Source organism: Oncorhynchus gorbuscha, linkage group LG10 (genome assembly GCF_021184085.1).
Source record: "Oncorhynchus gorbuscha isolate QuinsamMale2020 ecotype Even-year linkage group LG10, OgorEven_v1.0, whole genome shotgun sequence".
NCBI classification, from domain to species: Eukaryota; Metazoa; Chordata; class Actinopteri; order Salmoniformes; family Salmonidae; genus Oncorhynchus; species Oncorhynchus gorbuscha.
In genome coordinates, this window is record NC_060182.1 from 18,991,000 (window position 1) to 19,004,736 (window position 13,737).

The 13,737-nt window shown below is 46.9% G+C and overlaps 1 protein-coding gene across 5 annotated transcripts in view; it reads right to left on the reverse strand.

The window, feature by feature from the left end:
• The window catches only part of LOC124045623 (dedicator of cytokinesis protein 3-like), a 108,094-nt gene that overhangs the window by 26,787 nt on the left and 67,570 nt on the right, over window positions 1-13,737 (reverse strand). For all 5 annotated transcript variants that reach the window (XM_046365061.1, XM_046365057.1, XM_046365060.1 and 2 more), the window contains exons 11-22: window positions 13,517-13,577; window positions 13,261-13,408; window positions 10,879-10,967; window positions 9,553-9,678; window positions 5,027-5,151; window positions 4,395-4,557; window positions 4,137-4,243; window positions 3,859-4,030; window positions 3,633-3,730; window positions 3,206-3,289; window positions 2,877-2,977; window positions 816-897 (exon numbers count right to left, since the gene is read on the reverse strand). In XM_046365061.1, the coding sequence (XP_046221017.1) occupies window positions 816-897; window positions 2,877-2,977; window positions 3,206-3,289; window positions 3,633-3,730; window positions 3,859-4,030; window positions 4,137-4,243; window positions 4,395-4,557; window positions 5,027-5,151; window positions 9,553-9,678; window positions 10,879-10,967; window positions 13,261-13,408; window positions 13,517-13,577 (1,356 nt within the window). The remainder of the gene's footprint in view (window positions 1-815; window positions 898-2,876; window positions 2,978-3,205; window positions 3,290-3,632; window positions 3,731-3,858; window positions 4,031-4,136; window positions 4,244-4,394; window positions 4,558-5,026; window positions 5,152-9,552; window positions 9,679-10,878; window positions 10,968-13,260; window positions 13,409-13,516; window positions 13,578-13,737) is intronic.

A 13,737-nucleotide genomic window follows, 5' to 3' on the forward strand; every position in this document is an offset into this window, starting at 1 on the left:
GATGAGATGTGATGCGAGCCTTATCTTCAAGGCCTCCTGGATGTGGTCCTGTCTGACAACCTCAGATGAGATGAGATGTGATGCGAGCCTTATCTTCAAGGCCTCCTGGATGTGGTCCTGTCTGACAACCTCAGATGAGATGTGATGTGAGCCTTACCATCATGGCCTCCTGGATGTGGTCCTGTCTGACAACCTCAGATGAGATGTGATGTGAGCCTTACCAGCATGGCCTCCTGGATGTGGTCCTGTCTGACAACAGATGTGATGTGAGCCAGGGTGTTGTCCAGGATACCATCATGGCCTGGGAGGAGCGCCTGGATGTGATCCTGTCTGGCAACCTCAGATGTAATGTGAGCCTTACCATCATGGCCTCCTGGATGTGATCCTGTCTGACAACAGATGTGATGTGAGCCTTACCATCATGGCCTCCTGGATGTGATCCTGTCTGGCAACCTCAGATGTAATGTGAGCCTTACCATCATGGCCTCCTGGATGTGATCCTGTCTGACAACAGATATGATGTGAGCCTTACCCTCATGGCCTCCTGGATGTGATCCTGTCTGACAACAGATGTGATGTGAGCCTTACCCTCATGGCCTCCTGGATGTGATCCTGTCTGACAACAGATATGATGTGAGCCTTACCCTCATGGCCTCCTGGATGTGGTCCTGTCTGACAACAGATGTGATGTGAGCCTTACCATCATGGCCTCCTGGATGTGATCCTGTCTGGCAACCTCAGATGTAATGTGAGCCTTACCATCATGGCCTCCTGGATGTGATCCTGTCTGACAACAGATATGATGTGAGCCTTACCCTCATGGCCTCCTGGATGTGATCCTGTCTGACAACCTCAGCAGAGCGGTCCATGTACCACTTCAGACAGCGAATCAGCTCTCTACAAGAACACAGAGTAAAGAGTGTTAAACATGGGGGTATTCCATGGCCATATAAGACAAAGAAAATGTACACTGGTGTCATAGTCAGGTCCAAGATTATTGGCACCCTTGATAAAGATATTATTATATATTATGTGTAGTGTGGTTTGAGTTTGGTTGTGTCCTTTCTTTAGGCCTTGTAATACAGTATACCTTTACATGACCACTACAGCATCAAAGATCAAACCTCTGTGTCATAATTAATGTCAGTATTCTGCAATGCAAACATATCAACACAAATTTGATGATTCCCTGTCATAAGATATCTCTAGTCTTCATCCATCTGGAAACCTCCCCTGATCCACTGTGGCTTTAGATTATATTGTCTAAAGTTTTATGAGTTGGAGAACACGTTGGGAGGGATCTTAGACCCTCCCTCCATACAGAATCCTTCCAGATCCTTGATTTCCTCCGGCTGCCTTCTTCAATTTAAACCGCAGGTTTTCAAGTCCGGAGACTGAAATGGCCATTGTGAATGTTATTTTTCCGGCCAATGAACCATTTCTTTGTGGATTTTGATGTGTGCTTGGGGTTATTGTCTTGCTGGAAGATCAAATTGCGGCCAGGTTTTAGCCTCCTGGCCGAGGTAACCAGGTTTTTCTCCTGGTACAGAGTAAAGTTCATGACCTTAAAAAGCAAAATAGCCCCATAACATCAAAGATCCAACACCATATTTTAAAGTAGGTATGGGGTTCTTTTCTGCTCATGCATTCTCATGTTGACGCCAAACCCATCACAGGTGTGCACAGGCAAGAGCTCTATTTTCATATCATCTGACTATAGCACACACCGCTTCCAATCCAAGTGCCAATACCTTTTAGCAAACTCCAAGTATTTATATTTGTTGGATGACACTGGGAACACACTGGTTGAATCAATGTTGTTTCAACGTAATTTTTATGAAATTGCGTTGAACCAATGTGGAATAGACATTGAATGGACGTCTGTGCCCTGTGTGTGTGTGGGGGGGGGGGGTAGAGAACACAGTGTCCTCCATCATTTTTAAGTGGAAGAAGTTTGGAACCACCAAGACTCTTCCTAGAGCTGGCTGCCCGGCCAAACTGAGCAATCGGGGGAGAAGGGCCTTGGTCAGTGATGTGACCAAGAACCCGATGGTCACTCTGACATGGCTCCAGAGTTCCTCTGCGCAGATGCGAGAAGCTTCCAGAAGGACAACCATCTCTGCAGCACCACCAATTAGGCCTTTATGGTAGAATGGCCAGATGGAAGCCACTCCTTAGTAAAAGGCACATGACAGCCACTTGAAGTTAGCAAAAAGGCACCTAAAGACTCTCAGACCAGGAGAAACAAGATTCTCTGGTCTGACAATGACATTCAGCACACAGCCAAGACAACGCAGGAGTGGCTTCGGGACAAGTCTCTGAATGTTCTTGAGTGGCCCAGCCAGAGCCCGGACTTGAACCCGATAGAACAACTCTGGAGAGACCTGAAAATAGCTGTGCAGTGAAGCTCCCCATCCAACCTGACAGAGCTTGAGAAGATCTGCAGAGAAGAATGGGAGAAACTCCCCAAATACAGATGTGCCAAGCTTGTAGCGTCATACCCAAGACAACTCGAAGCTGTAATCACTGCGAAAGGTGCTTCACAAAGTCCTGAGTAAAGGGTCTGTCAACAGACCGAATACTTAAGTAAATGTGATATTATCAAAAAAAATGTTTTTGTAAATTTTCAAAAATATCTAAAAACCTGTTTTTGCTTTGTCATTGGGTATTGTGTGAAGACTGATGAGGGAAAAAAAACAATTTACTCAATTTTAGAATAAGGCTGTAATGTAACTGTGGAAAAAGTCAAGGGGGTCTGAATACTTTCCGAATGCACTATAGCTCAGTATATTATTTACTTATTTTATACAGTCTTATTTGTTTGTCTTTATCAAGGGTGCCAATAATTTTGGACCTGGCCGTAAGTGGTTCATTACTTGTAGGCCAGAGCTCCTGCAAAGTGGTTCTGTATGTATGCCTCCATAACAGGCCGGAAGTGGTAGAAACGACTGTCCCTGAGCAGGTTGATGATAAACACCTGAGTGCACAAAGACAGACAGACAGACAGACAGACAGGGGGGAAAACATAAGATAGGGTTAAGCCATACTGGAGAAAATTTGAGTATGCTGCAGCCACACCACATGCAGTCATGCATGCATTCGCGCATGTGTGCACACTCTCACACATGTGAGTCACACACATACATAAACACACACACTACATTCCATTACATTAAATGAGGTTGGTCTCTCCACCTTGACATACCAATGACTGGAAAACCAGTGGTCCGTATTTATCTGTGTTGTCGTCCAGGAGACAAAATAGTGTATCCAGGACATCTCGTAGGAACTGCAGGGGAGAAGAGCCAGCTCAATCATTAAAGCAGGGGTGTCAGACTCATTCCATGGAGGCCCTAGGGTCCACAGGTTTTTGTTTTTCCTCTCAATTAAAGCCTAGACAACCAGGTGAGGGGAGTTGCTTACAAATTAGTGACCCTAATTCATCAGTCGAGTACAAGGGAGGAGCAAACACCCGCAGACACTCGGCCATCCGTGGAATGAGTTTGACACGTGCATTACACCATCATAGTTCCCCAAAGCCAATAACATAGGCTAGTCACAGATCTGTTAGTGTTTGGCCAAACAACAAAGAGGAGTCTTTCCTAGATGTATTGATTGAATAAGAGTGTTACCTTGACAATCTCCTCTCCGTTGATGTGGCGTAGTTGACCCAAGATATCTAACACCTTGTCAGGGTGGGCTTTCCAGTTCAGCAGAGCCAGGAGGTCCACTGGAGAAAGAGCAGAATAGAACAGACACAAAAACATGTGTGAAGCTCTGGGTAAAGATCGAGGCTTGTGAATTCTCTGTTATAGAGTGTGGTGAGATGTACAAAACAGTGTAGTGAGCTGGCCTTACCGTTCTGAGTGAGCTTGGTGGAGCAGAGCTGTGTGGAGACCCAGAAGGTCTCCTTGGGGTTCCTCTGGAAGGGCAGGGTGGAGGGCAGGTTGGGGCAGCTGTTGAAGTCCTCTTTACAGCAGGGCATGCTCAGGTACAGGCCCTGGTTACTGAACGTTGTATTCTCATCACACTGGGCAACAGAGGCACAACAGAGAAACGTGTTAGATAGAAATGACGGAGAATAATGTAGAATATGTAAGCCTGTGTGTGCATGTCTGTGTCGTCTATGACCGCACCTTATAGACATAGAGCTCATGGCTCTCGTCTGACAGCGTGGTCCCATCCTCCCTCATCAGAGGAGTGAAGGCAAAACCAAACAGCTTCTTCTCCCCTTTGTCTTTAGCTGAGGAGAGACACAAAGGAATTACTGTATAGTTTATGCCATCTACACAGCATAAACAATACCAGACACAATTCTGCATTGCTATCAGGTTAATAATAATGATAACAATGATAACTTTATTTCTAAATCCTGTCTAGTGTTGTTGACATACTGGAACAGTGTCTGAACTCAAAGCGCAGATGTGATCCTCTGAAGCGGTCTATGGGGATGGGTACTTTAATCATCTCACTCCAGCGAGGGCTGTTGTTGTGGTACAGGACAAAAGAGCGGTGTTCACTGGTGTTGGGCTCCCCACTACCCAGACTGATACAGTCCTGATGTGGGGAATAGAGAAAGGAAAGGCACTCTTTAGAATGGATGGATGGATGGATGGATGGATGGATGGATGGATGGATGGATGGATGGATGGATGGATGGATGGATGGATGGATGGGTGGATGGATGGATGGGTGGATGGATGGATGGATGGATGGATGGATGGATGGATGGATGGATGGATGGATGGATGGATGGGTGGATGGATGGATGGATGGATGGATGGATGGATGGATGGATGGATGGATGGATGGATGGATGGGTGGGTGAATGGATAGATTAGAATGGATGGATGGATGGATGGATGGATGGATGGATGGATGGATGGATGGATGGATGGATGTATGGATGGATGGGTGGGTGAATGGATAGATAGATAGATGGATAATGGTGTGATGGTCAGTCAAATGGTTGAAATCATGAAATCCAAATCAATTACGACAAACCAACAGAAATGTTCTCTGTTACCTTGAGTGTGTCCCCATCGGCGTAAAGTACATACACAGTGACCTCAATATTTTTCTGGACACTCTTGCCCCCCCTCTCAAAGTCCCCTCGCTCCAGGGTCAGGTACAGGTCATTACGAATGTCACCTAGGATAAGGACACACAGTCAAGCCATGACAGTGTTCTGTTCTAGAGAATTCTCTCTCTACAGTGTCCCTACTGTTCAGAGGAACAGGCCTTAGAATGCCCACGAGACAATAACATCTCTACAAGTTCGAAGCCTAGGACAGAACCAAATTAATGTTTCATGTGCAAGGAATTGTTAGTTTATCTTTACTTTATACTCTGTGGTTTTTGCCTTCTATAATTTACCTCAGCCTCAAGTGATCCTAAGTCTGGGATATCCCCGAACGTGGAGCTACGTGTGCCTATAGGCAACGTCTTAAACTACAGCAGTCAAAGATTGCGGAAGTAAGCCATCTGGCTCGAAAAACTAAGGGATCCTGGGTAGCTCAGATAAGTGTGGACATTATGAATTAGGATGCGGCGCTGACACCAAACATTATTGTTCTTGTCAATAAAAAATGGCCCTCCTGTTCTAATATACACAGTAGCTCATAATAACTGTCTCAGCACCCCATGTGAGTCAGTGCTTAATGGAAAAGATATCAATGACTACAGTGAAATAAGATATTGCAGTTATTTATAAGATCAGATTACTGTTATTTATATCTTTCTCATTTCCTTGGGGACAGATGAGTCACTGACATGGGTATTGGGAGGTATTTTAAATCAGAGTGAAAGGAAGTGGAGGGGTATGTGTGTGTGTGTACACTGTAGTATTCATCTCAATGGAACCCTAAAAGAGTGATGCCAAATGATGAAACAAACACACACTTTATGGCCCTTCACTCCTTTGACAGAATCTTTGAAGATCTCTGTTGTTTGTTTACAAATGGTCACAGTTTAAAGACATGCTCCGGTACTTTGGCGACTAAGAAATATTTTTTTAGTCTCCTGGATGTGTCAATGTGTTGTTCCTACATGCATAATCTATGAGAATAATTACTGTCTTACCTCATTTAGCCACAAAATCCCTAGTTTGAAAGCAACTGATTTCCCAAAGCTGTGCCACGCCATTTCCCTACGTTTCCCCCCACGTGGGCCAGCCCCCTAGTAATTTGAGTTATCGCCAATGAGTGACAGAATTTGAATAACAGTTACCAAGAGGCCTTATCCAATGAGGTTGCAGGGCAGGCCCAACGGCTCAATGGACACAGCAGAGAGAGAGAGTGCTGCCAGCCATAAGATGAGGGACAGTGTCTGACAGACCAATCAACCTGCACATGTCCTCCACTGTATGCTTATTGTTATTGTTCAATGTATGGTTATTTTCATCCTTGGTTATTGTTGTTACTGTTGTCTTATTGACAATTTTGATTCTTACTATCTTAATATTGTAAATATCCAAAATAAGCTTTGGCAATATGTACATTGTTACGTCATGCCAATAAAGCACATTTAATTGAGAGAGAGCGAAAGAGAGAGAACATATCTTAAATATATGTGACATAGTACGCAATTTTCGGAGACCACTTTTGGCTCGTGGGTGCTACTGTCAGAACTACTGGCTAAAAAGTATACAAAAGCACCAGAGAATCTCTTTAAGCCTCTGACCCAAATGTTGTCGAAAGTAGGAAACACCTAGCCTACATTCTCTTCAGTATAGGCCTAGCTCCTGCTGAGGGTTTATTTCATGTGAAACATCTGATTTTGAGCATTTTGGACTGAGACTGGTTTCCAACTGTGTCAATGAAACTGGTGTCCTTCTGAACATCTGCTTATCCCCCTTAAATAATAACTTCCCTTGAATGAAACACAAGCCCTATTTTCTGGAACTCCTCCTTTCTCCTTACTGTCTACACCCTACCCTCTACTCCCTATCCCCTATCCTCTACCCCCTACCCTCTATCCCCTACCCTCTACTCCCTATCCCCTACCCCCTATCCTCTACCCCCTACCCTCTATCCCCTACCCTCTACTCCCTATCCCCTATCCTCTACGCTCTACCCTCTACTCCCAATCCCTACCCCTACCCTCTACTCCCAATCCCCTACCCCCTATCCCTATCCCCTACCCCCTACCCTCTACCCTCTATCCCCACCCTCTACTCCCTACCCTCTACTCCCTATCCCCTACCCCTATCCTCTATCCCCTACCCTCTACCCCCTACCCTCTACTCCCTATCGCCTACCCTCTACCCCCTACCCTCTACCCCCTACCCTCTACTCCCTATCCCCTACCCCTACCCTCTACCCCCTACCCTCTACTCCCTATCCCTTACCCTCTATCCCCTACTCTCTACCCCCTACCCTCAACCCCTACCCTCTACTCCCTATCCCCTACACCCTAACCTCTACCCCTACCCCCTACCCTCTACTCCCTATCCCCTACCCCTACCCCCTACACCCTACCCTCTACTCCCTATCCCCTACACCCTACCCTCTACCCCCTACACCCTACCCTCTACTCCCTATCCCCCCAACACCCTATCCCCTACCAACTACCCCTACACCCTACCCTCTACTCCCTACACCCTACCCTCTACTCCTTAACCCATGCACCCTATCCCCTACACCCTACTCTCTACTCCCTACACCCTGTCCTCTACACCCTACCTCCTACCCCCTACACCCTATCCCCTACGCCCTACTCCCTATCCCATACCCCAACTACTCCCTACCCCTACCCCCTACCCCTACACCCTACGCCTACTACCCTATCCCCACCCCCCTACACCCTACCCTCTACCCCCTACCCCCTACCCTCTACCCCCTATCCCCTACCCCCTACATCCTTCCCTCTACTCCCTACACCCTGTCCTCTACACCCTACCTTCTACCAACTACCCCTATCTCCTACCAACTACTCCCTATCCCCTACCAACTATCCCTATCCCCTACCAACTACTCCCTATCCCTACCCTCTACTCCCTATTCCCTACCAACACTCCCTATCCCCTACCCCTATCCCCTACCCCCTACGCCCTACTCCCTATCCTATACCCTCTACCCCCTACCCCTACCCTCTACTCCCTATCCCCTACCAACTACATCCTTCTCCTACTCCCTACACCCTACCCTCTACTCCCTATCACCCTACCAACTACCCCTATCTCCTACCAACTACTCCCTATCCCCTACACCAACTTTACTCCCTACACCCTACCCTCTACTCCCTATTCCCTACCAACTACTCCCTATCCTCTACCCTCTACTCCCTACCCCTATGCCCTACTCCCTATCCTATATCCTCTACTCCCTACACCCTACCCTCTACTCCCTATCCCCTACCCACTACACCCTATCCCCTACCAACTACCCCCTATCTCCTACCCCCTACACTCTACCCTCTACTCCCTACACCCTACCAACTACCCCTATCTCCTACCAACTACTACCTATCCCCTACCTCTACCCTTTACTCCCTACACCCTACCCTCTACTCCCTATCCCCTACCAACTACTCCCTATCCCCTATCCTCTACCCCCTACACCCTACCCCTACTCCCTATCCTACCAACTACCCCTATCTCTACTCCCTACACCCTACCCTCTACTCCCTATCCCCTACCCACTACTCCCTATCCCCTACCAACTACCCCCTATCTCCTACCAACTACTCCCTATCCCCTACACTCTACCCTTTACTCCCTACACCCTACCCTCTACTCCCTATCCCCTACCAACTACTCCCTATCCCCTACCCTCTACTCCCTACCCCCTACGCCCTACTCCCTATCCTATACCCTCTACTCCCTACACCCTACCCTCTACTCCCTATCCCCTACCCACTACTCCCTATCCCCTACCAACTACCCCCTATCTCCTACCAACTACTCCCTATCCCCTACCCCCTACACTCTACCCTTTACTCCCTACACCCTACCCTCTACTCCCTATCCCCTACCCTCTACTCCCTATCTCCTACCCTCTACTCCCTACCCCCTACCCTCTACTCCCTATCCTCTACCCCCTACACCCTACCAACTACTACCTATCCCCTACCCTCTACTCCCTATCCCCTACCCTCTACTCCCTATCCCCTACCAACTACTCCCTATCCCCTACCCTCTACCTCCTACCCCCTACCCTCTACTCCCTATCCTCTACCCCCTACACCCTACCCTCTACTCCCTATCCCCCTACCCTCTACTCCCTATCCCCTACTCCCTATCCCCTACCCTCTACTCCCTACCCCCTACCCTCTACTCCCTATCCTCTACCCCCTACCCCCTACCCTACCCTCTACTCCCTATCCCCTACCCTCTACACCCTACCCTCTACTCCCTATCCCCTACCCTCTACTCCCTATCCCCTACACCCTACCCTCTACTCCCTACACCCTACCCTCTAATCCCTATCCCATACACCCTACCCTCTACTCCCTACACCCTACCCTCTACTCCCTACACCCTACCCTCTACCCCCTACACCCAACCCTCTACCCCTATCTCCTACCAACTACTCCCTATCCCCTACCCCTCACCTGGCATGATGACATCAGGGAAGCCCAGTTTGCGTGTGATGGCCAGAGCCCTGCTGAACACAGCCTGGTTCTCCCTCCTGATCTGGTCCAGCTCCCCCCGCAGCAGCTGTAGAGAGATGATGAGGCCTGGGAAGTGATGGAGAGGGAGGGAGAGAGGGATGGAGGGAGGGAGTGAAGGGAGGGAGGGAGGGAGGGAGGGGGAGGGGGAGGGAGGGAGGGGGAGGGAGGGAGGGAGGGGATGGAGAGGGAGGGAGGGAGGGAGGGAGGGAGGGAGGGAGGGAGGGAGGGAGGGAGGGAGGGAGGGAGGGAGGGAGGGAGGGGGAGGGAGGGAGGGGATGGAGAGGGAGGGAGGGAGGGAGGAGGGAGGGAGGGGGAGGGGAGGGAGGGAGGGAGGGGGAGGGAGGGAGGGAGGGAGGGAGGGAGGGAGGGAGGGAGGGAGGGAGGTTTGGGAAAGAGGAAGAGAAGGGAGAGGGAGGAGAAGGATAAGGGATAGAGAAAGAGAGAGGAGAGAGAATGAAAGAGAGAGAAAGAGAGGAGGGAGGAATAGAGGGGTATTTAAGGGACATTAGTCAGAGTGCGGGGGAGGAAGAGACAGACAGGAGCATGGATGGAGAGATAAAGTCACAGCGAGGAAAGGAGAGAGAAAAAAGGTGGGGTGGCATTAGGAATAGAAAAAGAGAGAAGGGTATGGAACAAGACAAGATGACGGAATTCAGTGACTCATATTATGCTACAGAAATATACCAGTGTGAAGCACTAGAAAGACAATACTGAGCAACATGAAGATGCATGCAATACAGACATTCTATCAGTCTAAATAAAATGGAGGTCCGTTTCAACTGACATGTGGAACCACAGAACACATTTCCGTTGCACCATCACATTGTGGATGTATCCAGTACATGTGCAGTGAAACATCAATAATGAGAGCCCTTTCCTTCAGCTTATCCTTAATGCTGATTGACATAGTCATGGTGATCAATACGCCATTATGACAATGAATATCTGATTTAACCTTGGAGGACCTCTAAGACAGATATGGCCGGTAGCGTCTGTCTCAAAGCTGAAACGAAACGTTCTATATACTTTACCTTCTTTGTCAGTTATTCACATCCTTTAACATGTAATGTCCTAGAAGTCCATTTCAATTCAGTCAATTTAGGAGACTAATTGCCATTTCAATAAAAAAAATGGAAAACCATTTTTCTTCAATGAGGATTTCTCAAGTTCTTGAAATGGAATTCCAATTACTTCCTGAATTGATTGCCATTGAAATGGAACGGACCAAAACCCTGGCCCCAGAGGATGAATGATCATCATATGTACCATAGTTTGTGCTAGGGGCTGAGTACTTTGTGCTGGACTTCCGTATGATGTTCTCGTGGATCTGAAACCACTCGTTCTCATTATTACATCTGGAGAAAAAGAGGGAAGACAGAGAGATGATAGAGAGAAGACAGAGAAGATAGAGAGATGGTAGAGAGAAGATATAGAGAAGATACAGAGAAAGAGAGAAGATACAGAGAAGATACAGAGAAAGAGAGAAGATACAGAGAAGATACAGAGAAAGAGAGAAGATACAGAGAAGATACAGCAAAAGAGAGAAGATACAGAGAAAGAGAGAAGATACAGAGAAGATACAGAGAAAGAGAAAAGATACAGAGAAAGAGAGAAGACACAGAGAAGATACAGCAAAAGAGAGAAGATACAGAGAAAGAGAGAAGATACAGAGAAGATACAGAGAAAGAGAAAAGATACAGAGAAAGAGAGAAGATACAGAGAAAGAGAGAAGATACAGAGAAAGAGAGAAGATACAGAAAAGATACAGAGAAAGAGAGAAGATACAGAGAATATACAGAGAAGATACAGAGAAAGAGAGAAGATACAGAGAAAGAGAGAAGATACAGAAAAGATACAGAGAAAGAGAGAAGATACAGAGAAGATACAGAGAGAAGATACAGAGGAAAGAGAGAAGATACAGAAAAGATACAGAGAAAGAGAGAAGATACAGAAAAGATACAGAGAAAGAGAGAAGATACAGAGAAGATACAGAGAAGATACAGAGAAAGAGAGAAGATACAGAGAAGAAAGATAGAAAATAGAGAGAAAATAGAGAGAAGCATTAATGACACATACATTAGAGGGGGAGAGATGGGGAGATGGGGACGGTTGTGTCCCTGAAGCGAAAAGATACCAGTGGGGGGACATGCTATCAAGCAGCACATTACCCCAAAAGTACAGGCCTCTAAGCTGAGCTGACAGTCAGCTCTCTCTTCTCTCCTTTCCTCCTCTATGCCCTCTCCACCAGGCTTTTTCATTACTGTAGGCCAGTGGGCCCATGGGAGAGGAATGGGGGGAAAGCACAGACTGGAGCCTTATTTATTTGTATTTTTTATTAACCTTTATTTAACTAGGCAAGTCAGTTAAGAACAAAATCTTATTTACAGTGATGGCCTACCCCGGCCAAACCCAGACGACGTTGGGCCAATTGTGCGCCACCCTATGGTACTCCCAATCACGACTGGATATGATACAGCCTGGATTCGAACCAGGGACTATAGTGATGCCTCTTGCACTAAGATGCAGTGCCTAAACCACTGCGCAACTCGGGAACCCCTTATAGATGAAGACAGTTTAGTGGCAGCTCTGCTCTACACTCAAAACGCTGCTCGCTTTTTCCTCTGAGGAGACGTGCATAGGGCTGATAATAATCATCATAATAACAACAGTTAACGTTATACTGAAATTAATTTCTAGAATTAATTTAGTGGAGAGCAAGCTCCTTTGTATGTCCTTCTGCAATGTGGATAAAAGGGCATGGAAAACAGTAGAAAACAGTAGAAAACAGTAGCGTCGGGCTATCTAGACCACATCCAAAAGCCCTGACAGAGTCCTGACAGAGGAGGCCGAATGCTGAGGAAGAGGGGGAGGAGAGGAGGAGGACAGGAGGAGGAGAGGGGGAAGAGAGAAGGAGGATAGGAGGACGCACATGCGTTATAGCTATCTGTTGAGTCACTGCCTCAGAATGCTGAGCTCAGTGTTATTTTCCCTTCTACTACTCCTCAAACTTTGTCCTCTAACTTTGTCTAAGTGCATTTGTCTAAATGTCATCTTCCTCCTTTCTCATACACACACACACACACTCTCTCTCTCTGTCTATCTCTGTGACTTGCACTCTCACACTCTCTTTCTCTCTCTCTCTGTCGCTCACTCATGCCTTCATTGCTTGGCGGGTTACAGGAGTGTCTCTTGCATGGTGCCTAACAGAGTGAGCCAGATTCCCATCACGCCAGGAGCAAAATCTTAGGCCCTGGTTGAACAGATATTGATTTTCCAGAGGACACTTCATTATCACTCTGGTCCAAAAACAAAGCGCATCAACACAGTCAAGCCCTTGGTTGGGAACATTCACAGAACATTGGTAGAACATCATGCATCAGTAAACACAGTGGAATTCCAACCAATGGCGCTGTCTCTGGAGTCTTTTTCACAGTCATTTTAATGGAGATATCTTTGTAAAAGGCTGATGACACATTACATTGTTAGTAGGCAGTTATGCTGGCTACTAACATCCATTTAGATGGCCTCCATATTTACCAGGACTCCAGCTACATGTAGTATGTGGTGTCAGCTAAATATTGCTTTAGTATTTAGAAAAACGTTGGTTAATTGTAAATCGCTCTGGATAAAATGTAGACTGTGACTCACGTGTAAACTTTGAGTACAAAGTCCTTCTCCTCTTTGAGGTCAGTGATGGTGTGGAACACGTCACTCATGGCCAGGACAGCACAGCCGTACGGTCTCCTGTACTGCACGTGGGGCAGACCCTTCTTTGAGTCATTCAACAACATACGACCTGGATACCACAACAACAAAAACAACAATGCATTAGCTCCATATGAGTAATCGCTTTCCTGGAAATCACATTGTGATATTTCTGTTACTCCGTTTCACATAGGCTTACCAGTTCGTATGACATGTGTCACAATGTACAGGTCTCTCTTCAAGTCCTTACTGCTCAGATCCTAAGGACAAAACAACCTTTAACACAAAACACTGTAGCCGACTTACAGTGCATGGATGTTTCCACATTAGGTAACTACATTATTTGTTATTGCTGTTGAATCACATAATCCATGAATCACTAATCCAAAGCTAAAATCCTATGAGTGTTTATTAGTGGCA